This window comes from Mauremys reevesii, linkage group 11 (genome assembly GCF_016161935.1).
Source record: "Mauremys reevesii isolate NIE-2019 linkage group 11, ASM1616193v1, whole genome shotgun sequence".
In the NCBI taxonomy this organism is placed as follows: domain Eukaryota; kingdom Metazoa; phylum Chordata; order Testudines; family Geoemydidae; genus Mauremys; species Mauremys reevesii.
In genome coordinates, this window is record NC_052633.1 from 68,064,720 (window position 1) to 68,092,441 (window position 27,722).

A 27,722-nucleotide genomic window follows, 5' to 3' on the forward strand; every position below is an offset into this window, starting at 1 on the left:
GTCACATAACCCACAGAAGTTTGCACTCCCTTCTGCTATGGCTTCAACTCCTTCCTGCCCTGGAGGCGTTGAGAGAGAGCATTCTCTGTACGCAGGAGAGCTCAAGGACTGCTGTTGTGCCTGGCCCATGCACTAGGGGTAGGAAGGATGGGAAGGCTTCTTGCATCCTTCCCCTCCTTCTCGTGCCTTGCGCACCTGTCCAAGGTCCAGGCACAGTCTGGCCCTAAATTTGGACCCAGTCTTTGAGTAGCTTCCTGTTTACCTCCTGAAATTCCTATTGACGTCAGGGGATGCTCCAGGCACTGAATGATGGCAGGAGCAGGCCCAATTTATGTAGGAAATAAGCCTACCATGGAAAGAGGTATGTGGTGAGAGAAGTCCATAGAGCAGCACGTTCCAAGTGTAGCTTAACAGACATTGAGAAGCAATGTTTATAGATTTGGTCATGTGGTCCTGACTCAGGCAAAACACCCATTAATTTCAGCTGGTGCTTTGTCTGAGTTAGGACTGCAGGATCAGGCATTGAAAATCCACTTCAAATTATTTTTAAAAAGGTTCTTATCCTGAGAACGTCGCTCAAGTCCCCTCATTTTCAAGTCTCACTGAAGTTGAGGTTCGCTTGTCAAGTTGCGCTAGTGACTGCGTGTAGATTTCTTAACCACTAAATTAATAATCCGGGGGTATGCATGATTTCATGAAGAGGTGTGTATTTTGTCATGATTATCATTTCATTCAATTCTGCATGGTGACTATTCTGTTTTGGGATCTTTTTTTTGCAGTAATGTTTTCATTTCAGAAAATATGTTGATGAAAATTAAAGGTACCAGGACAGACAACAAAACGTGTCCCCCATTGGGTACAGGATAAGGAGACTCTCTGGTACAGTTGATTGAAAATCAGAGGAGGATGAGTCTGGAGTTAGGATTTTCGGAGAGGAAAGTACCAAGGGAAAATAATCCCCCCCCCGCTTCCATACCCTGGGATTCTTAGTTTCAAGTAATTAACTGCAGGCCATGCTTGTGTTGAAGTGAATGGGAATTTTTTCAGGAGCCAGCATTGTCTTTGGTTAGCACATGGAACTGAAAGCAGGAGACCTTTGTTCATTGGCTCTGCCGGAGACTTGCTGGGCAATCCTGGGAAAGCCCCTTCAACTCTCTGGACCACAGTTTCTGCATCTGTCAAATGGAGATGCTGCTGTTTCCCCACCTTTAAAAAGCACTTTGAGATCTACAGATAAAAAGTGCTTTTTTTAATGCAGGGCCTTATTATTAAGTTCTAAGACTAATGAATGGAGAGGTAAGAAAACTAGAATTATAGTTTTCACACTGAAACAATGGAGTATTTTCATTCTGTTTAGCTATGGAAGGGTTTCTGTGTACCCATTTTCCTTCTCTACCAACGGATTCCACTTCATAAGAAACTGAATACACTTAATTATTGCAAATTTTAAAATACTCAATTTCCTAAAACTGATATCCTCTGTTTTGAATCAGCTGAAGCAATGGAAAGTGCAGTTACCATCAAAGTAATGGAATACATGAGTTTGTTTTTTAAACTCCTTTAAAAATGTTCTTCATTTTTAGGAAGTCTAAGGAGATTCCAGAAAGCTTCTAAACCAAATGTCTGCGATTGCAGAGTCTGTGTACAATTTTGTCAATCAAAGCCCATGTAATCTGGCTTGTGAGCCTAAACTACTGCCCTTTATCCAGATAAATACTTTGGAGATTAGTCGTGTGTAGAGCTAACAACAGGCTGGAGAACATGCTGCTGCCAAGCATTTTTTTTTAGAGGTCCTTCATTGCTTCAGCTTCTTTGTAGTTGTTTTCTTCTGTGGTGCTGAATCAGTAATTATAAGACCACTTCACGCTTCCCTAAAGCGAACAAGGGAAGAGAAAGATGAATTGGAGCATTTTGTACTGGTTGTACAGTCCTAGGCCATATCAATGCGAGACATGTGACGGTGTAATTTTTGTGCAGTTCTGCTGCTGATTGTTAGCAATTATTTACACTGTACACATTCCCATTAAAAGCCATTTCTGCCCAGCATTCTCCATTTCCACGTGGAATTCATGAAGTTCACTTTTTCTTGGAAATGATTCTTCTAGACTTCTTAGGCACATGGGGTGAAACCCTGGCCCCATTGAAGCCAATGGCAAAATTCCCATTGGCTTCAATGGGGCCAGGATTTCACCCATCGACTGTGAGGGAGCTGCAGATGCTACACCCAGTAGGGGGAAGAGGATTCCTCTCTCTCTGTGTCATTGTTAGGCTTTGAAGGAGCCTGGGCTGGTAGCTGCAATACAGGGCGTCAGGAGTTAAGGGTTAATATGTGAAGGACAAAGCAGGGGTTCTCTATCTGATGTATCAGATTTGTGGATCCCTTGGGTGGAGAGAGCATTAGTCCCTTTCAGACTAATATAAGAAGCTACAGTATCGGAGTCTTAAAATTACTCTGCTCTGAAAGAAGTCTCTGTTTTGTTTTTGGTTTCTTTTGTTTCTAGCAGCAACTTGGTGGTGTTCAATGGAAACACCCTGCAGGGCAGGAAGGAACCGTAAGGCTTTATTACTGTAACTACGAGCAGCTTTTTAAGCCTGAAAATAAATAATGTCCATCTAAAAATACATTATAAGCATAACTGCTAAAGGGTTCGTTTCACCAGTGCTTCCTTGCTGTGTGTTAGAAATGTGTCTGTCTCTCATGGTAATTTTCTGTTTAAATGAAAAATCTGTAACATTTACTGCAAGGATCCTTTCTAGAATGCAGACTGTTCTAACTCTCTGAACAGATAAACTGATGGATGCTTTTACCTTTTTGTCTTCTTTCTAGGCAGCACAAATAGTCCTGATTTCACTGTTTGAACTGAACACTCCCGAGTTTACCATGTTACTTGGTGCCTTGCCAAAAACATTCCAAGACGGTGCTACCAAGCTCCTCCACAACCATCTCAAGAACTCCAGTAACACTAGCGTGGTGAGATGCTTATGCAGCTGATGTCCATAGGAGAGTTGCAGAAGACAACACTTCACTTCACTGATGAACAGCTGTTTCAGATGTTCAGTAGCATGCCTGGAGTCCTGCTAGCAGCGTTATGCCACAGTAGATTTAATGAAGTTCACTTTCTCCTGGAAATGAAATGTCTGTTTGACATTTTGTTGAAGTGACCCTTAAAACAACCCTGCCAGCTCTGTTGAGGTTTGATCTGTGTGCTGCCAGCACAGAGACTAAGTGACTTAGGAGCATATGAAAGTCAACGGGACTTGTGCTCCTAAGTTACTAAGTTGCTTTTGAAAACCCCACTGGAAGTATTTATCTTGAGCTTTTAGCTAGGATCAAGGGCCTGATTCTGCAAACGCTCTGTGCTCAGCACTGCCATTGAAATCCGTTTAATATCTTATGTTCTCCATCAGGGAATTTGAACTTTGATCCAGTAGGTTTTTTCCATCTCTAACCAGTGCTCCTCTACTTTGATTCTACATGAAGCCTTTAAATATTTTTATTCTATTGAAGGAAAAAGTAGGGAATTTTTTGGTAAATCTCTACATTCTTTTTTTCTCAGTTCAGCATTTACCAGAATAGTTTTTGCTGCAATTCCTCTTGACTGTAACAACATATTTGTACAGAAATCCTGTGTAATTCAGATAGCGTCAAGTCCTGCAGTCTTTGCACACCCCTTACGTTCAATGGGAGTCTTGCCTGAGCAAGAGCTGCAGGATCAGACCCTCAGGAAGAAGGTGCTGAACACACCTGTGCTCTTGGCGGCATTCTCTAGTGCCTTGCACCTTGTGTGTCTAATGCTACACAATCAGAATGGAAACATTTTTACCCATGTTGCAATGGTATAAATGACTCTGCAAAGCAGTAGAAAATGAGGCTCTAAATTATTATCTTACACTTGTTTCTCTTGTTACCAAACAAAATCCAAAAACATTCCAGACTATAAAAATAATAAATGTATTAACATGACTTTTAAATGATCAGAATAATGATCTCCATACCCTGTAATAGAAAGAATTGTGTTTCAGAAGTTGAATAACTTGATAAACTACTTCTCTGGCAAGACAGCTTTAGGAACAGCAGGACAGAGAATCAAATATGTTTTTTTAAATGTGAGTTCCATGGTAACTTGGCTGAATGTGCAGTTCGTTCTCTTTGCATGGGCCAAATTTTTCAAAGCTCACCCAAAACATGTTTACACCTCTTGCATGTGTGGATTCTGAAACATAGGTCCAACAAGAACATGTGTATCTTGGCTGGAACCCACACTGAACAGAGCTATGAAAGGGTGGCTTTCCTAGGCGAGAAAAGATTGGAACTTGCTAATGAGATTGGGCCAAACCCTGCTTTTGTTTAGACCTTCACTTAATCTTATTGCAGTCGATTCCTGTCGATAACACAGAGAGTGATAGCACAACCTAAAATCAGAACGGGACGAATCCTGTCCTGATTTTCATCCATCAAGCTTGCCCAGTGTAAATGAAAGCGTAATTTGGGCCCATTTTATTTTTGTCTCCATCTGTTGTGTACACTAACATTTCCCTAATCCTCTTCTTCCTGCTTCTGTATTAGGGTTCTCCTAGCAATACTATTGGTCGGACTCCTTCGCGGCACTCTAGCAGCAGGACCAGCCCCTTAACTTCCCCTACCAACTGTTCCCATGGTGGACTGTCTCCAAGGTAATGCAGCCGTTTAATTAAAGTACTGACAGCATTTTCCAGTGTTTCAGTATTAAATGTAAAAAAAACAGGAGTACTTGTGGCACCTTAGAGACTAACAAATTTATTTCAGCATGAGCTTTCGTGAGCTAAAGCTCACTTCTTCGGATGCATAGAATGGAACACACAGACAGGAGATATTTATACATACAGAGAACATGAAAAGGTGGAAGTATGCATAACAACAGGAAAAGTCTAATCAATTGAGATGAGCTATCGTTAGCAGGAGGAAAAAAAAACTTTTTGAAGTGATAATTAAGATGGCCCATAGAAGGTGTGAGGAGAACTTAACATAGGGAAATAGATTCAATTGGTGTAATGACCCACGGCTGCTACTCTGAAACCTGTCAGTATTAAATGTGTGTCTCTAAAGTGTGACTCTTCAAATAAGATGATTAAAAGCAAGAGTATTATATGGTAGATTTGTTCAATTCAGCAGTGTTTGACAAATGCATACACAAAGCATCATAATGCATGGTGAGTATTTGACTTCTATATATGTGATAGTGGAAGTGGAACATAAATCTTATATGCATTTTCCTTCACAACCAACCAGGGGCAGCTCCAGGCACCAGCGCACCAAGCACGTGCCTGCAGCGGCAAATCGTGGGGGGTGGCCTGCCGGTTGCCATGAGGGCGGCAGTCAGGCTGCCTTCGGCGGCCTGCCTGAGGGAGGTCCACTGGTAACGCGGATTCGGCCACATGCCTGTGGGAGGTCCGCCGGTCCCACGGATTCGGCGGCAATTTGGTGGCGGGTACGCTGAAGGCGTGGGACCGGTGGACCTCCCGCAGGCATGCGGCCAAATCCGCGTTACCGGCGGACCTCCAGCAGGCATGCCGCCGAAAGCTGCCTGACTGCCATGCTTGGGGCAGCAAAATACATAGTCACCCCTGCAACCAACCCTCCACAGAATCACACATCTGTGTTCAAAGTTCAAGTCTAATAGCTAGAGATCGATTCAAACCACACTATTTGAATCTGGGTCCTGGTTTGGTTTTCAAACACCCTCAAAGAGTTGGTGTGCTTAGGTTCAGGGCAGCAATGGCTGCTTGAACAGTATGCCTGGCTATATGGCATGTTGCCTAGAAGGATGTGATTCCATTAAGAAAGACTGAATTCTGGAAGTCCAGTATTGTACTGATGGGGTCAGGCAGTTGGGAAGGAGGCAGGGTGGGGTGGGGGTTTGAAGGAGGGTGCTCAGCCATGGAAGAGCATGAATGTTGCTGCTAGGCTCTGTGTATAGAAACTTTAAACGTGCAAGAGGGGAACAGTGTTAATTCGTAATGTACTGATGTCAAAGCCATTGTAAGCTACTGCTGTGCTATTAAGTGTTTCCATGGAGATATAACCACAACTGGCCTGATGCTCCAGCATGCTCCAGGGTGTTTGCTACCAGATCCCAGAAGGATATTAGATCCTTCTGGGATCTGGTAGCAAACACCCTGGACAAGAGGAGATATAGATTCAAACAGAATGGTGTGTTGTAATTCTCCATTTTTTTTGCTTTACACAACCTGATGGTGTAGTGAAGCGATGACTCACCGGTGTGGTGCCTCTTGCTGGTCATCTTGGGAATTAGCTCTCCTGCATATGGCACGCCTCCTCCTGACCGGTGTCTCGCCTGCCACTGGCCCCCATGTTCCTCCCGGACCCCAGTGCCCCTCTTTCCTCAGGGTTCTGCCCCGGCAGTAACCCACCATCTGGGTCTCCCTTCTCAGGGGAACCCCCAACCCTCTATCCCCACCTTGTCATCTAGCCCCCCGCTCACTGGGCAGACTGCAGTCTGTAAACCACTCATCATTGGCAAGGGGAGGTTGGACCTGCTGCCTTTGTCTAACCCCAGGCGGCACCTCTGCAGCTGTAGCACCTCTGTAGGCCTTGCACAGGGCCTGCAGCCTGCGGAGTTGCCAAGCTGGAGCTCCCCAGCTCCTCTTGCCTTTCCCCAGCACTTCTCTACCTCTAGCACACTCCCAGGCAGCTAGGTCCTTCTCTCTCCACCACTGGAGAGAGACTCCTTCAGCTTCTGGCCCACAGCCCTCTTATCAGGGCCAGCTGGGCCCTAGTAGAGCTGGCCCCAGCTGTGGCTGCTTCCCCAGTCAGCCTAGCTTGGCTGCTTTTAACCCCTGATTATCGGAGTAGGGCAATTGCCCCACTATACTGGGCACATTTTTGGTTCCCATAAGTGTTGTCACAAGACGTCCTTCTGTTGCTGAGTCCCCTTATGACAGGAGTCATATGACTAGTTAATCTTACAGGTATCAGGGTAGTTTTGTCACCCAGATCCAAGCAACATCTCGAGAAGATGTGTATTCTGAAGGCCAAAAGTTTCAGGGTATCTAAACATATTTTCACATCCTTAAATCTGCTTCACTACAGAGCCAGCCTTAGAGCTTGCAAGACTAGATTGAGTCATCAAATACGGGGTTAAGGCTGTGAAGTGTTTTTTCAACAGGGAATTTTCACTAATAAAAGTACTAGGATTTCACTTCAGACAGACGATCCTAGTTGCAGTGCTTCCTCTTCTCCTTGCTGGGATGTTAAGATTTTGAATCGCTGACATGGGAAATTATAGTCAAAGATCTCTGTGTCTATGTGGTTCAAAATGCAAAGTCATTGGTAGTACTTGCATGCAGCAGCTACTTTTAAATCCGTGACATTTTACTATGTCTGTTTTGTTTTTGGCCTTTATAAAACAGCCGATATTCGCCACTTCATTTGTTGCCATTTCGTTTGTCTTTTTGTTTGCCTCCGTTAGTACTTGCCTTGTTACCTCTTCTAATTTCAGATCCTCTTATATGATTTTATAGAAATGGTGCTCAACTATTTCCAGTGCCTCAAAATGTCCATTTTCCTGGGTTTCAAGTTAAGTGTCTGTAGACTTTTTTTTTTTCCATCTACCATGTTCTCTAGGTACAGCTAGAGAGCGCATATGATCTTGGAAGACACACTTCTGTATCAGGAAGCATTTCCTGTCACTGTGTAGAATTCTGGAGGCCTTTTTCCTTTGGAACAGTAATTCCTTCAAATTTTCATATAGATCTTGGAAACATGGAGAGTAAGAACTTTGATTCATTTAAAAATATTGTGCTTAATTTCCTCATTTTGTTTAGCTATCCAAGAGCAACATTTAAATGAGAAGTGGAAGAAGAAACTGCCTTAGAAGCCATTTTAAAATCTGTAGAACAAGAGTGATTTAAGTTTTGGAAAAAAGTGCTAACAGATTATGGAAAGTGATTACAACTCATTATACCAGCATGAATGGCACTGGTATAGTTACCATTGTGTCAATTTTAGAGTGATAGTTGTGTTAGTCTGTATCAGCAAAAACAATGAGAACTCCTCGTTTTTTCATTGTGTCAATGTCTCTGATACAACCTCTAAATTTTAGAAGATTAAAACTGTCCTTTGATTTGAAATTCAGCAAATTTTTTCAATAAAAAAGGTTGAGCCATTTGGGTAGAAATATCCAAAGAGAAGGATTTCTACTATTCCCACACATCCCTGTAGTTTAAAAATAAGTTTGTCTCTAAGGGGTAAGGGTTATATTTTCAAAGGATTGCACCTCAGTTACATATGCAGTTTGCCATTGCTTCACCTTCTGTTCCATTCACCTGCTTGTGTGTGCATCACTGCATATTTTGCATTAGCAGCTTAAGTGCAACTACTTGAAATATTAGCCTCAATTCCTACCAGCAGCTTTGATTTTGAAAATTACATCTGGATTTGACTTGAAAATGTAGATTTCTAGGCATATGTACATCCAAGGCATATATAGTCATATGTACATCCAAGGGGCTAGCAATCCCATTTGCACATGCCTATTGGATAACTGTGATTCCTATGGAGGCACTTAGGTTTTAGTGAGCACAACTGCTATGCCCAGATCTGGAAATCTTGCCCCTAATGTTTATGTTTATGTCCTGTGGTCCAGGTCCTCAGCTGACTCTGCTTGGCTCCACTGACACCAATGGCCCTATCTCTTTAAATGGTGTGCAAGCCCTTGTTCTTGCATGAAATTACTGGCTTTTGCCATCTCCCATATTGTTGTCTTCACAATTAAATTCCGTGATTCTCTTCATGTTCAGGCCATTTGGCTTGAACTATAAAATTATGAGTGAACTAAATTTTGCTGATACCAACAGCTAATGTTTTGAACCAGGCAAAACTGTGTGTGCAAATACCCCCTTCTGTTTGGTAGACACTTTGCTTACAGTGCCTTGAACAAAATGCTTCTGGCTTCTGCTCTTGCTTTCATTAAATCCAGCCAGTTCTGTTTCAGATTCATTAGGGAATATCTACTGCATTAGTGAGCTGCTTTCATGTATTTGTATTTTGGGGGATTTTTTTTCTTGCTTTCTATGGTTTTTAGTTTAAAAATATTTTTGAGTAATTTAAGAAACAATCAAAATGTGGAAACTAGAGAGAAAGCACATGGGTGAACATGAAGAAAGAACAACCCCTGAGCGAATCAAATGTGACCCTGGAATGAATGGTTTGCCCATTGTATTGAATGTGGGATGGCTTTTGAGATTTAATAAATAATGTACTGTAATAAAAAGGAGTATTGGGCTCTAATTACCTAGTATAAAGAGTACCACTCCAATTTGGAAATGATCTTTTATCAGCCAAGATGTTGAATGCTGATTTTAAATTTGCCTGTGGAGTTCCTTGATTATGTTGAGGGAATAAGATTAAATGAATGGGTCAAATTCTGTCCTGGCTTGCAACCCGAAAGGCCATAAAGTTAAGCAGGGGTGCATGAGTATAAATGATGGGAGAATTTAGCCCACCATTTGTATAGCATGCGCTCATGTTGATTTATTTACAGTGTTAAGTGTTGATTAAATGCATTATCATATTTAGATTACTTACAGTATTAAAATATCAAATTCCACCCTAGAAAAATAATCTGCACAGGAAATAATGCAACCAAAAAAAAAATCAAAATAAACGGGAATTGTATTTAGTTACAGTGGATTTAAATGTCTGCCCTACTGTAAAATTGTGAGAATTGGGAAATACAAGAAATGTAGGGCTTGTCTACTAATACAGCGCTGCAGCTTGCACCCCAGTAGTGCTTAGTGAAGAAGCTACCTGTGCCGATGGGAGAACTACTCCCGTCAGCATGGGAATCCATCTCCCCAAGAGGCACTAGCCATGTCATCGAGAGAAGCCCTACTGTTGACTAGTGCTGTCAACCCCAGGAGCTTGGTCAGTATAACTGCATCGCTCAGGCGTGTGGATTTTCTACACCCCGAGCAACTTAGTTATATTGACGTAAGTCTGTAATATAGACCAAGCCTCAGTGTGTTTCCTTTGCAAAAAGAACTTCCTTCACAACTTCAGTGTTAGGTGAGGGGAAGAATTGAAATGGTCTTAACAGAGTAACCGAGGTTATGCAGTAAGAGTGAGCTTGTATTATCCAGCAATGCGTCTTACAGGTAGGTGAGATTCGAGATATGGAATTTTATGGTCGTAATTTTTTTTCTGTAAAGCAACATTCTTGCAAACTACTGCATATCTGTAACGCCTGTTGCTTGATTCTTGGCAAATGAGCGTATTTCCTGACACTGCTCTTCAGATGGGTTTTCGAATGGCACTGCTGTTGTGTGCACTAGAATGATTTCTGACTTGTATCTGTTTCCAATCTTATAGCATCTTTCACTTATTTATACATGAATGTGACCTTTTTAGATACAATGAACTCAAACTTAATAGAAACAAAGTGGCATACTGAATACTCCCAACAGCTCAAGAACAGAAATCTAGAAACCTGTAAAATGAGAATTAATTGATAGACAGAGAGGCGGACAATCCAACCTCGCCAGGAATAGGTATTTAGCAGTTTGGAGAAGGGGTGGTTTAAAGGAGATACTACAAAATCAGAGACCTGTGTGTCAAAGATACAAGTTAGTGCTTCTAATAACTCATTCTGCCTTGACACAAGCAGTTCGTTCCTACTCTCAGGCATTTGACATGCTCATTGAATGTTGGCTCTAGTTTAATCAGTGTCCAGTTGAAAGTGGATTGTTGTTTTTTAAATAAATCTATTACTCTTATCTTATAATTGTACGGCAGTTATGCAGACGTATCACAAAAGAAACATGCAGAATGATTTGAATGAAACCCCAGTGTCTAAGCCAGGGTTTGGCCCAGTAGAAAGGAGAGTGACAGAGGATACGTCTACACAACAAAGAAAAATCCATGGCTGGCCTCTGCCAGTCCGCTCGGGCTCGTGGAGCCCAGGCTGCGGGGCTGTTTCATTGCTGTGTAGACTTCCAGGCTTGGGCTGGAGCTGGAGCTCTGGGACCCTCTCACCCCGTAAGTCTACACAGCAACGAACAGCCCCATAGCCCAAGCCCGTGAGCCTGCGTTGGTTGTGGCATGGGCCAGCTGCAGGTTTTTCTTTGATGTGTAGACATATCCTGTCTGACCTGCACAGGTTCTGGAACACTGGCTACAGGGCAGGCTGACCTATCCAGGAGGAAATTCAAGCCTGCTGTGATGTGTCAAAATGTCAAAGATAATCTCTGTATAAAGGGAGTGTCGCAGATACTCCTGAAATGAGCTTCCTGTTTCTCACATTTCTAGCAGCTCACTGTTCTGGTCTTCCTATTTTGGGGACCACAGTCACCCTAGAGCTGGTTTACCCCCAAGAAAAGAGAATAGTAGATTCTAACCAGAAGGTTACCCTTCCTTCAATAGGCTACTTTTAAGGGTACCACCATACTTACTGCTGGATTGACCCTTCAAACTAGAAAGCTCTCTGATTTATCAGGAGCTTCCCCATGCAATTTTTCAGTTTCACCTCTGCTGTGACATGGAGGGATCCCTGTATGGGTGAGAGGACAGTTGAGTCTCCATGGCCGATTCAGTCCTATATATCTCTGCTGAGGTTGCCAAGAATGATGACAGTTGTGATTATTCTTTTTAGTATTTTCCTCTGGTATCTGGATTGTGACCACAGACTCGTGTTATATGCCACACGAAGAACCATCAAGAAATGCTTTTCATTTATTGCCGAGCTGGGTTCAGTTTGAACCCTACGACCCAGAAGTTGTGTTCACTTTTGCTTGATTATAAAACAAGTGGGGTAGCTCAAGAACTGTCATAGGACCAAATCCTGACGTTCTTAAACTAAACACCTACTGATGTCAATGGGAATTTTGCCTGATTATACTGCAGGATTTCACTATATGCAGCTGTGTGCATGCACACAGAACCAGATATTACAAACCCCTTTACCAGGCTTTCTTCCCCTTGCTCTTCTCCAGGGAAATTCCATTCTCTGCTCAAAGGTTGAATCCAGGCACATGTACAGAGCATAGTTCACTTAAAGTATTTTAGGATTTGTGTTTAAAAGCTACGTCCATTATCTGAAATATGTTGAATAAAAGAGGCAGGGACCAGCCTGTGTAAATTATATTAATAATAACAACAGTAAACATCCAAACCAACACTAAAGGCCAAAGCAATGACCTGAAGGAGACCGATGGAGTATTCTTGTCTCATTTTGTTTCTGTTAAACCTTTCTTTCTTTCTTTCTTTCTTTTTCTCAGGAAGCATGAGAACACTAAGCCACTCAGATTATAGTTTCTTTTTTTCTCCCTTTTTTCCTCTGTTTTCTCTCTTCCCCCCTACCCCCTTGTCTGATCACTGCAGTCGTTTCTGGGGTTGGAGTGCAGATGGGCTGTCGAAGCACCCCCCTCCCCTTTCTCAGCCTAACTCCATCCCCACTGCTCCTTCCCACAAGACTTTCAGACGCTCTTACTCGCCCAGGTAACAAGCTACCTGTTAAATCAACTTGTCTGAGGTGTCACAATATTATTTACCTTTCATATGATGGAATTTTCTCAAAATGGGACAGGCTGTTTCTGGAGATTTTCATCCAAAGGAGAATAAACCCCGGGTTCTTGGTGGTCTGTGAAGCTCTGTGAGAATGGAACTAGCTGCTTTCTCGTCTGCTGGAAATCATAGAGTATTAACTTGCAGAGACTGCAGGTGGCATTTCTGTCATTCATTCCTTACACGGGAAAGTGCAGCATTGAAAAAAGTCTGAGATTGAATCTTCTGGGAAGTCTTTCTCCTGCTGTGTTTCAGACAGTTTGAATTCCAATGCAGAACTCAGTAATTCTCCAGTTTCAGCTATTCTGATTATACCACATGATATGCAGTCTCATTGTGACATTCCGGGTAGGTCTTCAAACATAGGCACCTAGATTACCCATGTGAAATATGCGTGGATGCACACAAATAGGCACTTGCAAATACAAGCTGGGATCTCACAGGGCTGTTGTGAGGAGAGGGATAGGGATAGCTCAGTGGTTTGAGCATTGGCCTGCTAAACCCAGGATTGTGAGTCCAATCCTTAAGGGGGCCACTTAGGGATCTGGGGCAAAATCAGTAGTAGGTCCTGCTAGTGAAGGCAGGGGGCTGGACTCGATGACCTTTCAGAGTCCCCTCCAGCTCTAGGAGATAGGATATCTCCATTATTTAAAAAAAAAAAAAAAAAAAGCCTCTAAAGCACTGTGAAGATGAAACATGCACATACAATATTGCAGTACTTGCCTGCTCACTAGGATCATAGAGTTTCCCATGTGGCTGTCTAACATCACAAAAAAATAATTGATCATTGAATGTCATTTTCAGCAACTATTTACCACTGCTTAGGATCAGCATTTGCCTCTGTTTTGACCCTTTCTGGCCTCTACCTGTAGAGTGGGCTGAACCAGAATTACAGATCCAAATTTCAGGGAAATTTGGATCCAAATGTTGCTCTTCAGGCACATCTCTAATTTAGATTGCTGGGTTTATTTAGGAAGATAGGTTCAAATCCTGAAGTCTTTCTCCAGGCAAAACTCCCATTGACTGTGCTTACTCCTGACTTTAATGGAGAGGATTGTATTTTTTCCCGTAAGCAAGAAGTGCCAAACTGGAAAATATTAAACAATGGAGTCAGAGCTGTATTAGGAGACTTTCATTCAGTGCACATTTTATGCAGTGTTGGCTAAGCTAAAGATAGTCAAAAAACTAAATATTTTCAAAAGTTGCAGGAGAAGTTATTGAACTTGCAGGTGGAATTCCAGGGCCTGTGTTGTGCAGGAAATCAGACTAGATAATAATAATGGTACCTACTGGACTTAAAATCTGTGAATCTAGGACATTCTCAGAGACAGGTATTTGAAGTTAATGAGCAAAATAGAATTGTTTTTTCTTTAGAAACTACTTAAATATATAGAGATCAGGATCAGTAAGATCAATATGATTCTGATTTAGGGTCTGATCCAGTAACATATATTAAACACAGAGAGATCAGGATCAGTAAGATCAATATGATTCTGATTTAGGGTCTGATCCAGTAACAGAGAAATCAACCCATTGGTGTAAGTGGGATTTGGATCTGGCCGTTCTTGTCTAGCCTCTAGTCCACCTCTGATTACCAAGCACTAAGATATGCCTGTTGTGACAGCAAGCTGATAACATTGAGCTATACACCAGCCATAAGCTTGAAAGTGAAAGACGGAACTGCAAGCAAGTGGAATTATGGGGTGCTGCTTAAGGATGCTAAACTGTCGATTACCTAGCTAACTGTGTCACCAATTAAAGAACACTGTTTTAAGAAAATAAAATACATTTCAAACACCAGACAAGATTGGTAAATTGCCATATTGTGTTTGATACCATGGCTGATGGAAAATAATGTTGTGACACCCCCAAAAGCTGCTTATCTCGACTCATCTCTTCTTGTTCATCCTGTGACTCTTCCAGTCTTCTGCATGGGTCATTATTTTTTCTGTTGTGGTTGACAGTCTGTTTTTTGGAAGGTAGGTGTAGATCCATCTGACATTTATTTGTGTTTCCATCATATTACCTATATAGTAAACAAACACGTACTGGCAAATGGATAGATGTGTTTGTTCGCATATAGAGTATTCTTTCATTTAAAATGCAAAACTGTGCGCTCCCATTATGGGATCTCTTTCACAGATTCACTGTTGAGATATGAAAATAGGCAGATGGCATGTGAATTTAGAAGCCACTGAAGTCTTTAAATTTCATAAAATTTTAAATTTGTGCCATAAGGAACACTCCCAACCACTGTCCCTCACACAGAAATGTTCCTCTTTGTTCAGATCTTGATTTTTACTTTGGCCTCACAGATTCTTTACTTCGATCAATTCTTTGGGAGTTGGTTTGCTGCAGTATCAATTTTTATTGTTTTAGGTATAAATTCTATCTTCATGTACATGTTGTGTGTATGCATATATAAGGGCAAAATGTGGCCTTTAGTATTTGTCAGATGAGTATTGTCCTTTAAGTGAAGGAGTAATAGTTATAGCTGAAGCCTGGGGAGTCTGGGTTCCTGGAGTTCTGTTCTTGATTCTGCTTGTTTTTTTGTGATGTGGCCTTGGGCAAATCACTTTACCACTCCATGTCTGTTTGCTGTTTGTAAAATAGGTATAACAACTCTGACATGCACTTACCTCATGGAGTGATTTGCTACTCATTTAACTGTTTGCAAAACTCTTGCTATCCTTGATTGAAAGATGATTGAGTGAGCTCAACATAACGTTTTAAAGTCGATATCAACTCAGACTTGTCTGACTCCTGTCTGATGTCCATCAGGAACCTCAAAAGGCTTCCGGTTTCCATTTGTACAGGGTGCAGCCATACCTTGCATTTTAGAGCAATTTTAAGCATTATCCATCCTTTGCTAGCCTGAAAGGTCTGCAATTTTATAATTCCTCAAGGTTCATAAGCAGCTTTTGTTCCCAGCTCCCAGCCTGTTAAAGGATTTCATTTTTCCTTCCAGCCAGACCTTGCCTCAGAGACATTGTTTGTTTAGAGTTCGGGAGTTGTCCTTTGGTTTCTTTGCCAAAACATACGACGTACATTCCGTACTAGTGCTCATGCCTGTGCTGTTGTTTCTGAGTGAGTGTATTGACAGAGAGCCAGGGATTATATCTATTTCTAATATTCTTTACTCCCAAAGGAATCAAGAGACCTAAATCTTTTCCTTCTTCTGAAGTTCTAGAATCTCTTCCAGAAGGAATGAGAGATTCTAGGTAATGTTCTACCTTATTCTGTAGAAAGATGGCCTATGTGTCCACAAGTCAAAAGAAGCTTCCCATTTCCTGATTCCTCCACGCTGCAAGGAATTTCTTTGTTTTGTGATAGGATAATGCAGATATTTCATTCTGGGCACCTTTCTCTAAGCCATCATGTCTTCTTCCAAATTGTCCACAAACTGAAACCTGGTCTATTTGTTCCTTGGTTTCTGAGCCCTTAGGTGGTTCCTCCAGAAAAAAATGGATGGTTTCCATGAAACACCGTTGTAGGAGCTGATTTAGACATTACTACAAACTTAGCTTCTTCTCCCCTGGGCAGAACAGAGTCCTGCCAATAACTCCTTATTCTTTTTAATTTTGGAGCAGGCAGGGGCTTATCTTTTTTCCAGTTTTTTTCCTACACCTTTTATACCTTTTGCCCTTGTGTAATAGTCATTTTTCTTGTGAGACTCCAGAGGATGCCATTTCAGATAGCTCTTAAGGGAAGTCCAGAGACTCATATATGCCTTACCATGAGTGAAGACTTCCTAGTGGTCTCGTGGTGGGATCAAAAGTCTAGTTTAAGATAAAGAGTCAGTTTTCCCAGCGTCATCTTCAACAGTAATAAGTTTCACTAACAGACCATCATGCAAGTGTTTTCATTTTTATTATTGTAGAAATTTAAATGAAATAAAGTCAGTCACGTCCATGTAATCATTCCTCTCAAGTTAAGCATCTCTTGCACATTTGAATCCAGTGACATAGAAGATATTTGACGTATTTAACGTGAAATTTAAAAGCAAAAATAAAAGTTTCATTTAGATCTGCATTAAATCAGCAAGTGCCACAACTCTTTGAATTTTATATTCATTGCTTTTTTTTTTTTTAACTTAATGCCATTATTCCATTTTGAGAGGCTAGGTTTCTGACTATGAAAACTAGGGTACTCACTGTGGAATTTAACAGTGCACCTAATTCTCTTCTCATTTACACCACTATAACTCCGTTGACTTCAATGGAACTCGTCATTAATTACATCTGTGTGAAAAGGGAATTAGGCCCAAAATCTGCCTAGGTTCTGTCCACATTTTGTTACAAGCCGCTGTTAGAAATGGAACTCCAACTCATCCCGTTTCGAGCTGGCAATAATGTTATTTAAGGTCAAAAGTTGATTCTTACTTTGGTATGTGACATCTTACAATATGCCTTTGACCTTTAGCATGCTGGATTATGACACGGAGAACCTAAATTCCGATGAAATCTACAGCTCTCTTCGTGGAGTCACAGAGGCAATTGAAAAGTTTAGTTTTCGTAGTCAAGAGGATCTGAATGAACCAATCAAGCGTGATGGAAAGAAGGACTGTGATGTAAGTAGGCTGTTAATAAGATTCTAAAACACAGTTTGCAAAATCAGCCTTTGGTTTGCTGGCTAGTATTTTAAACTCCTTTGTCATGATTTGGAATTGTTTCCTTCGTGTTCTTTGACATAGAGGTAAATATCCACATATAATTGCCTAGTCCTAAAATCATGGAGCCAAATTCTATAGACCCTTACTCACATGAAACTCCATTTGAAATTCACTTCTCTTGACTTCAGCGGGAGTTTGAACTTAGTAAGAAATAAACGCTAATGTTTGATTTCTCAACATGAAACATGTAGTAAGGCTTATAACAGTAAAAGTAAGATACAAATCTTCAAAATGCATTAATTGTTTTCCCCCAATTTGTAGCTAGTTCATATGAAGGTTTCATAGTAACTTTCTGTTCAAATCACAGAATAGTACCTTGCACTGCATGTGGTTTCCTGGAGGTCAGTGGAACTACTTGTGATAAAAGGTGTTAGTCATCGTGCTTCTTAAGGAGGGCAAAATTGGGGCCATTAATGGTTTTAAATGCTTCTGCAAGTTAAATTTCTGCTTCTTCTTGGGAAAAAGATACATTTAGGTTAGCATAATGTCACTCAAGTATATTTTAAAGCCACATATTCTCTGGCCTTTTTGGAAGACTTTTTTTAAAGTCATCATAACAAATTTTTGGCATTAACTTGTGCTCATGATGCTAAAATTGAGATCTGACCCTCCCTTGCCACTGGGAGCTGAGGTTTCCTGACATTCCTGGTAGAATTTTCAGAGTTTGACTCTCATTAACCTCAATACAAGTCCGTGTTTTTTCAAAGTTTCACTTGCTTCTTTTGCAACTTTGTTTTCAAGAATATGTGTACCTGAGCCTGCTTAGTGATCTCTTTCTGGGTTTTGCCAAATTGCAGGAGTTTGTGCAAATTTAGGAGTAGCTAGTATCATTTTATTTGTTGACTTGTGCTCAAGTTTTCACCAGTGAAATCTTTTGGGACAGTAATAGGTACATAATTCATGAAAAGAGACAATATCAACATTTTAATTAATCTTCAGCAAATTAGAGTACATGCATAATTTATGATGATTGGTTTTATTTTAGTGGATGTTGGTATTAAATCTAAAAGGCTGCATCTCTGGTGAGATTAAAAGAATAATCTAAAATTCCATTCCTGTTCTGTCTGATCCATTCAGGTGTCACGAGATGGTGGAATAGCTGCACCTGCCAGCGATGTACGTGGAAGCAGTGATGTCATGGAAGGAGGAAGGATGGCTCTAGATAACAAAACCTCTCTACTTAATACTCAGCCTCCACGCGCCTTTTCAGGGCCCCGAGCCCGAGATTATAATCCCTACCCTTATTCGGACACAATCAACACCTACGACAAGACTGCCTTGAAAGAGGCTGTGTTTGATGATGATATGGATCAGCTTCGAGATGGTTGGTATCAGCTTGTAATATAAATTCTCAAGCAGTTAATTTTGTTCTGTATTTTACATTTACATGTTTAAATTGTCATGGGACACCCTGCAAATGATTTCTTTATATAAATATGCATCCTGTTTTATTCAGGTAAGGGTTCAAGTGACTGCATGAGTAACAGAACTTGCATGTATGTTTATTAGGCAATTGTCATTTGTTTCAATTCAGTTTCAGCTGTATTGTTTTATTCATAACCTCTTCCAGTGCTGATTCTGCTGCCATTAAAATTGATGCAAATTTTGCTGTTGACTTAATTGAACCCCTAAATTGTTGTGTGGGAACTCTTTCTATTGTGTGTGTGTGTAGGAACTCCTAATATGGGGAATGGGTTTTTATGTGTATTTATATTCATAAATAAAAAGGTTTGTTAGAAAATAATTTAGATTGAAAATGGGTATCAATGGATTCTAATTAGCAACCAGAAATTGTATAATATTGTCTAGAAGTAATGCTTCATTTTCAAAAGTCTGGCAATGAGCAATTAAGAGATGCAGTCATTTCATTCATGCCCTCTATTCCTTCTTCACTTCCTATCACCCTAACCAAGTTGCACATTGAAGTGCATGGGTAGCCAGGCATAAGTTAGAACAGTCCTAAAGAGATCCTAGAATTTGTGTGTTCCTGACTAGAGTCTGTTTCTAACCAGTCTTTTGGGGCTTTGCTTCAAATATGGGGTTGCCATGTGTCCAGTATTTCTGGCCTGGGTTTGAGACATCCCAATCATAAATCCTGAAAGCGCTGGCAGCTGCTTTTTTCCCCAGTGAAATTGACCTGTTTTCATTTGTCCTAGAAGTATCCATTGATCATTCTGATTTGGTAGCTGATCTTCTGAAAGAACTGTCCAACCACAACGAACGGGTGGAAGAACGGAAAGGAGCCCTGCTCGAGCTATTGAAGATCACGCGAGAAGATAACCTGGGAGTTTGGGAGGAACATTTCAAAACCATTTTGCTCTTGCTGCTAGAAACACTTGGAGACAAAGATGTAAGATGCTGGTGTTATATTTAACTCTCTTGTACATCATTTATTCTTAGATGACAGTTTGTCCATGTTGGTTGTGTTGACAATCCTTTCTTGTTCAATCATCTTACTGATGGATTATGAGTTGCCTTCAAATGCTTGACTTCTGTTCCCCAGAGTATTATGCCAGTAGCAGCCAATAATAATAATAATAAAAACAGTGTTTTAATGGGGAAGAATGGCCTAGGCATTGAACAGGCTACAATAGCATACAGTAGGAAATACAGATGTAGAACTACTGCAAAAGTTTTAATAGATGATAGTTGACAAGAAAGACTATTTATGGCCCAAATTTTCATCATTTAGATGACTTCAGTCCCTAAGTATGCCCACAAATTAGTGCCATAGTCATCTAAGTGACCTTGATTACATTGGCAAATAATTATGGACATATACTTGTTCACAGGATTGGGGGTGTTTTTATCCTGGTTCAGTACCACTGTTTGCTTGTTGTGTTCAATAATAAAACAGTTGAAGTCTTTTTTAATCTGTTCCCCATTTGCAAAATGAAAATATAATTCTGAAGCAGAGTAGATTGTTTACATTTTGACAATTGTTACTTGTAATTTACTCGTCACCGTCTGTAGTGTCAGCTCTTGTTGTCATACATCTATCAGAAGATACCGTGATCTAAGCTGAGGACAACTAAATTGTGTTAGCATGTGAATTGTACAGATGAATAGCAAAGAATCAGGATGTACTTTAATGGTTCAGTTTGGAATTAGTCCTCTGCTGAAATTATAGTCACTGTTTGGAATGGCTGCAATCCAAAAACTTGGTATAATAGTTGTATAACTCAAGCAGTTCTTCTAGTATTCCCACTAATAATGATCTTTTGCTGCAACGGGTCAGTGCATAAATCAGAGGTGTGGCTGCATTAACTGAATGCTTAGAGCCATGAAAGTAATTTCCATAAAAGCTACAAAAACATGAAGTAGATTCATTGCATCTATATATGAAACACTGTTTTGAACTGTCACTTTAAAGATGGATAGTGTGAAATCTGCAGAACTCAGTAAAACGGGAAAGTAGAAACAAATATAATCTGAGCTTCATTATCAATCCCCCGTGATACAGGTTTACTGCTTTTCAGCACTAATTTATATTTCGCTGGAGTAAGATACTGGATTTAGCAAATGTTATATTTGTTTTGGTTCTTTCTCCATCAGTGAGAATACACTTGTCTATATGAATCTTTGTACAGTGGGGAGAGCTCTGAACCAATTCTGCTCTCAGTTGTATTGATTTTAATCCCTAGTCTCTCCACTGAAATTTGTGGAGTGACTTGTGATTTATTTTTGTGCAACTGCCAGCTGCAGAATATGGCCAACATTATAATTTTGAAATTAAATTATTTTGTTTCCAACTTGTATTTCTCTTTGGTTAAGCATTCAATAAGAGCGCTGGCATTAAGAGTATTGCGGGAGATCCTAAGAAATCAGCCAGCAAGATTTAAAAACTACGCAGAGCTAACCATCATGAAAACACTGGAAGCACATAAGGATTCCCACAAAGAGGTAAGCGATCCATGCTATTTTAACTCTTAAAATAGAATATGCACTGATCAAAGAAATGGAAAACGACATCCTCAGGGTTTATGAAGTAAACAGATTTGACCTATCTTGACAAAAAAAAAAAACCAACAACCCTTAATATTAAAGGTTTCTTGGTGTAGTCAGCTTTTTAGCTGATCCTTGCTGCAATGGAAGGAAAAACTCTTGGACCCAGGACAGCATCTCAATTGGATATGAAACTATATTGTATGTGGGCCCAATTCCTGCAATCAGCTTTACCTAATAGTAAAGTCCTCATTAAAATCAATGGCAGGATATGGCTTTATGGCAGGAAAGACACGCTCTTGATTACCATGAAGAGCATGCTAACGGCAAAATCCAGCCTGTGTCTATGCAGGTTTGTAAGGACGGGGAAAGCAATAGTGAACACACAGTCAGTGCACAAGCAGCAGTTCTACATGATGGGGAGGGATAGATGAACTTGGACCACAGCGTGGAAGAACTAGTGAATGGACAGCAAAAAATGGACAAAGAGGACGTGATATAGAGGGGAAGGGGGAAGTGATGAAGAGAACTGGTGAATGCACATTGAGCCATGCCAACCATGTGCAGAAATCCACAACTTCCTCCTACAGCGACAAGTGCCCCACAGCATCACAGCCATGCCCGGTGGGAGAGTCTATCATGCAACAGCAGGATTTCTATTAAACTCGATGCACCTGACACCTGCCTGAGGACATGCTGCCTTTTGTCAGGATTTGACCCTTTGTTGGATTGATTTATTCTTTTATCTTCCTTCTGCAGCAGGGATCCACTGAACAAAAAAGGGGGGGGGGAAGAGCATTACAGTAGAATCCTTAAGGTAACATTTATATGTCGGTCACTTGCCATGGCATATTTTCCATGGCAAGTGACCCACATAAAAAGAACCACATAAAGAGATCATGACAATTATGCACATATATTGAACTCCAGAAAGTGACTAGTCTAACATCTCTGTTTCTGTAAGCTACATATTTTCCAATGAGAGCCAAATCCTTCGTGCTAATTCAGCCAACTCCTTACTCTGGCAGAACTTCCACTGAAATCAAGGATGATAAGCTTTGCCCTTTGATGCAGCAGAAGGAAAGTGTTGTCCTAAGCTAAAAAGACTTCTACACCTCTACACTATAAGAGCTGTTGGCCATGAGAAAGATCATCAGACAGATAAGGCTGCCACATATGATCGTGTAGCTGCTGCAAAAGTGGTTTTTGTTAGATTCCACAGAAGGTTGTACTGTCTGTTTAAAACAACAGCAAAAGGACTGAACATGTAAGATCTGTCTAAAAAGTAGCAAAGTTAAGTTATATTTTAGTTAAGGCTGCCAATTAATCACAGTTAACTCATGCAATTAACTCAAAAAAATTAATCATGATTAAAAAATTAATCGCGATTATAAAAATAGAAACCGATTGAAATTTATTAAATATTTTTGGATGTTTTTCTACATTTTCAATATTGATTTCAATTACAACACAGAATACAAAGTGCACAGTGCTCACTTGATATTATTTTTTATTACAAATATATGTACTGTGAAAATGATAAACAAAAGAAATAATATTTTTCAGTTCACCTCATACAAGTACTGAAGTGCAGTCTCTTTATCATGAAAATGTAACTTACAAATCCAGAATTTTTTGGTTACATAACTGCACTCAAAAACAGAACAATCGGTCCTGCTACTTATTCTGCCACTCGCTAAGACAAATACGTTTCTTTACATTGACAGGAGATACTGCTGCCTGCTTCGTATTCACAGTGTCACCTCAAAGTGAGAACAGGCGTTCGCATGGCACTTTTGTAGCCGGCGTTGCAAGGTATTTACATGCCAGATATGCTAAACATTCGTTTGCCCTTTCATGCTTCGGCCACCATTCTAGAGGTCATGCTTCCATGCGGATGATGCTCATTAAAAAAATAATGCATCAATTAAATTTGTGACTGTACTCCTTGGGGGGAGAATTGTATGTCTCCGGCTCGGTTTTACCTGCATTCTGCATATATTTCATGTCATAGCAGTCTCGGATGATGACCCAGCACATGTTCGTTTTAAGAACAGTTTCACAGCAGATTTGACAAAACACAAAGAAGGTACCGATGTAAGATTTCTAAAAATAGCCAGAGCACTCGGCCCAAGGTTTAAGAATCCGAAGTGCCATCCAAAATCTGAGAGGGACAAGGTGTGGAGCATGCTTTTAGAAGTCTGGTGCGGAAACTACAGAACCCAAACCACCAAAAAAGAAAATGAACCTTCTGCTGGTGGCACCTGACTCAGATGATGAAAATGAACATACGTCAGTCTGCAGCAGGACTGGCTTTAGGCCGATTCCTCGGAATCGGGCCCCGCACCTTAGGTGTCTTTTTAATTTTTAAATTTTTTTACATACCCGGCGGCGGTCTGGGTCTTTGGCGGCAGGGGGTCCTTCGCTCACTCCGGGTCTTTGGCGGCATTTCGGTGGCGGGGGGTCCAGAGCGAGTGAAGGACCCCTCGCCGCCGAAGTGCCGCCGAAGACCCGGACCACCGCCGGGTATTCGAATCGGGCCCCGCAGTTCCTAAAGCCAGCCCTGGTTTGCAGTGCTTTGAATCATTATTGAGCAGAACCCATCATCAGCATGGAAGCATGTCCTCTGGAATGGTGGTTGAAGCATGAAAGGACTTATGAATCTTTAGTGCATCTGGCATGTAAATATCTTGCAACGCCAGCTACAACAGTGCCATGCAAATTCTTGTTCTCACTTTCAGGTGACCTTGTAAACAAGAAGCAGGCAGCATTATCTTCTGCAAATTGTAACCAACCTTGTTTTTCTGAGTGATTGGCTGACCAAGAAGTAGGACTGAGTGGACTTGTAGGCTCTAAAGTTTTACATTATTTTATTTTTGAATGCAGTTTTTTTTGTACATAATTCTACATTAGTAAGTTCAATTTTCATGATAAAGAGATTGAACTACAGTACTTGTATGAGGTGAATTGAAAAATTTTTGTTTTTGTTTTTTACAGTGCAAATATTTGTAACAAAAATAAATATTAAGTGAGCACTGTACACTTTGTATTCGGTGCTGTAATTGAAATTAATATATTTGAAAATGTAGAAAACATCCAAAGATATTTAAAATAAATGGTATTCTATTGTGTTTAATAGCGCGATTAATCGCGATTAATTTTTTTAATCGCTTGACAGCCCTAATTTTAATCCTCTAATAAATCAGCATTGCCATACTCTCCAGTCTCAGATTTAAAGTGTTTTCCACACTGCTGTCATTTTCTATACAGAGTAATAAGTTGTAATTGTAAATTGGTTTCCTGATAAAGCAGTCGGACAAAACATTTTGTTCTGAAGGAGTGCCTTTTATTAGCAGGTTTTTCCTGGTTACATACTTCTCAACTCACCTTGACTCAATGCCCTTCAAAAGTTCACACAAAAATCTGCAATCTTGAGCAGCTCCCTTCTAGCTTTTTTCCTTCATCTTTAAAGTCCCTCAGGGCATTTCCCTCCATGTGCAATTGACAGGTTGTGTTGAAATAAAGTATAATGTTTAAAGTTTGATACTTCACACTCTCACATTTTTGCCTGTCTGTTGCATGTACTTGTGATGCCGAAGGGCTCTTTGGCTTTCATGAGCAGATATTTCATGAACAAGTCTAGAAATTAACAGGTCATTTCAACAGTGGAAGAAAGCACAGCCCTTTGGCTAAAGTGCTAGGCTGGGAATGAGGCATTTTCTACAGGAAGAAAAGTGTGGTCACAGCTACTTTACCATAGGCAGTTGACAGCCATGCTGTACTCAGTATGACCTTGATCTACAGCTTTATGGACAATTTATTAATAGACTTAGAATATAGACAGTGTCTATAGACATACAGATCTTTGAATGACTGCTCCTGCAGACCATGTTCCCATAACGTTTAAGGGCAAATAATGGCTACCCTGTATGGGTGCACTAGGTGGTATCACTGTGGGTGGAGTGGTAGTGCTGTCAGAAGGGCTGAATGCCCCACTGGGATGTCAGTAGGGTCTTGGCCCATGTGCAGCGGCTTCCTGGGTAGAGATACACCTGGGGAAGTGCTCTAGATAGCTTTACCTGTACCTTGAGGTTGCTGAATCAGTTAAGTCTGTGAAACATTAACTGAGAGTCCATTTGAGTATGGCTCAGTTGGTCAAACTCTCACCCCGGGCCAGAAGGTCATGAATTCCTGTCCCACACTGGAACTCCAGCTCCTCCTGGGCACAGAATTTGCAGTGCAGGTCTGGGGGTGGGGTAGGACGTGCTGCATTTTGACATACTCCCATCTCAATGAGAGGTTAAACTAACGTTCCTTCTGCCTGTGTTTGCTGGCTGTCTAGGTGGATGTTAAAGATTTGAGGAGACTTTAAGAGAGTAACTGAGAGGTAGAGGAGAATATCTCAATGGTCGGACTCTCATTCCTCCTCTCATTAAAACAGATTGTAGTGTTAAAGGCGATGTGAGTTATTGTTTAGCATGTTTGCCATGTTACTTGGGGGTTATTTGGATGTATGAAGGTTACCACACAAAATCAAATCCTCTTCTGTCCAGTGTACTGTGTATACCATCCTTTCACTGATTGCTAATTGTATTTGGAAGGTGTTAATGCTCACACGTGTGAAGGTCTGACTGTATTGGGAAAAGTCAGACATGGTTCGTGGAGGTCCATGCTGGGGTGGTGTTGCTGCATTTCAGTGGTGGCTGGATTGAGCACTGTGTATAGTTTGGGCATCTTTCTACGTATGTAAAGCACTTTGGAGTCTTTTGTGGTGGGAGGTGCTATAGAAATGGACAGTCTGGTCAGTCTGAACGTAAGATCATATTGTCAATGCATGAACGGTGTCCTTGCTTCTATATTCCAATAGCTCCCAGCCAATTGTCTGAAATTGTTGCCATAATTTTCTGATACACACATGTGTCCATTAGAGATGAGTCCAGGGCTACCAAAAATGGGGCACAATGCTGGTCTACATTGCTGGTCTTTATTGCATATTTTATTCTTGTGCTGCAAGCCGAACACTTGTTACCATAAAGGAAAGGCAGGTGCAGTAATTTCAGCTTCCTAGGCATGGGGAAGGAGTGATAGTATCGGCAGGTGCGTGGGTGTTAGGCAGGGGTAAAAGACACAGCTGTTTAGAATTGTTACCTACTTATGGCTGTGGCTTGATCCTGCAACTGTTGAAGTTCATGGCAAGTTACTTGCCCTACAAGTTACTAATCTGAAATATCCAAGGAGAGAATATATTTGGAATTTTGGATGGGGTTATCCAGTCATGGTCAGGAGGGACTGAACCAGACACAAGCCCACCTGAGACTGAGAGGGTTGAGTCATGTTCCAACTTGACCCAACTCCGACCCTTCCCCCAAAATCTGAGTCAGTGCTGCCACCGCCTCCTGCCCAGTGGGAGGAACAAGGGGTGCGGAGGAAGGAAGGTGTCTGCACAGCAGCAGCCAGAAGCCCTGTTCCTCCTGTCCTCCACCCCCTGCTGTGTTGTGTTGCTGCGATATGATTGCTGCTGTGACTCTTGGACACATTCACTCCACAACGCACACAGTGTAGTGAGGTGGCAGCAACTGGCAGGAGTAGGGCACATAGCTGTGGGCAGCAGGAGGAGACCTGAGCTGAGCCCGAGATGGTCCGGTTGTTCTCCAACCTGAGCCGGACCAAGCATTTGTAACTGAGGCCTGTTAGCTTCAGGTCGGATTGCAGGGCTCTGTTTGACAGGAACTTCAGGAGCTGTGAACCACTTCAGATGCCATCTTCCTTCCAACCCCAACATCCAATTTAGTGGCCACTTAACCCAATTTTTCCATACCTAGCAGATGATGACAGACAAATGAGTTCTCAACATCATCCATTTTGGCTACACCATAGCCTTTCCCTATCCCTTTTCAAGGGCCACTCTCACAAGAGGATTCCCATTCAAGCAGTAGACTCCCTACTTCATCAGAGAGCCATAGAGTACCACCTCAACATCAGGGAAAAGGGTTTTATTCCAATCCTCATCCCCAGCCTTTTATTTTATTTCAAGTGAAATGAGTAATGTTGTATTACACCACCGTGGGTTTGGCTCTGGTGGCTACAGTTTTAAGCTCCACAGAGTGAAAGTCTCCTTTGATACCTGCTTCAGATTTAGAACCTTTAGGAACACATAAAGACCAAGGGTAGTGACCACAAGTACATTCACAAGAACAAGGTCTAGTCTGGTTTATAAGTTTTATTAAAGTTACAATTACCCATGCATATAGAAATCCTATCAAGACCTATGCACAAGTTACAAATATAGTCATGCTCTCACATCACAATATTCTTAGGGTTTGATGGCTGCCTTGACAATTGATCATCAGTAGAGGGATGGTTCCTGCTGGAGTTTTTCCATAGGGAACTCATTTTACCCAATGTGGGAGCCCTCTTTTATCTTGTGATTCTGACTACGCCTAACACTCTGCGCATATGCAGATAAATTCATAGAGGATAGGTCCATTAATGGCTATAAGCCAGGACGGACAGAGATGGTGTTCCTATCCTCAGTTTGCCAGAAGC

General features: G+C 41.1%; 1 protein-coding gene across 10 annotated transcripts in view; it reads left to right on the forward strand.

Moving 5' to 3' along the window:
* Positions 1-27,722, forward strand: part of CLASP1 (cytoplasmic linker associated protein 1) — a 261,914-nt gene that overhangs the window by 216,640 nt on the left and 17,552 nt on the right. For 7 of the 10 annotated variants that reach the window (XM_039493735.1, XM_039493738.1, XM_039493736.1 and 4 more), the window contains 6 exons: positions 2,828-2,971; positions 4,568-4,674; positions 16,982-17,129; positions 18,309-18,555; positions 19,391-19,581; positions 21,006-21,134. In XM_039493735.1, the coding sequence (XP_039349669.1) occupies positions 2,828-2,971; positions 4,568-4,674; positions 16,982-17,129; positions 18,309-18,555; positions 19,391-19,581; positions 21,006-21,134 (966 nt within the window). Of the gene's footprint in view, positions 1-2,827; positions 2,972-4,567; positions 4,675-12,376; positions 12,494-16,981; positions 17,130-18,308; positions 18,556-19,387; positions 19,582-21,005; positions 21,135-27,722 lie in introns of all 10 variants that reach the window. The other 3 variants (XM_039493742.1, XM_039493743.1, XM_039493734.1) reach the window with 2 other exon arrangements.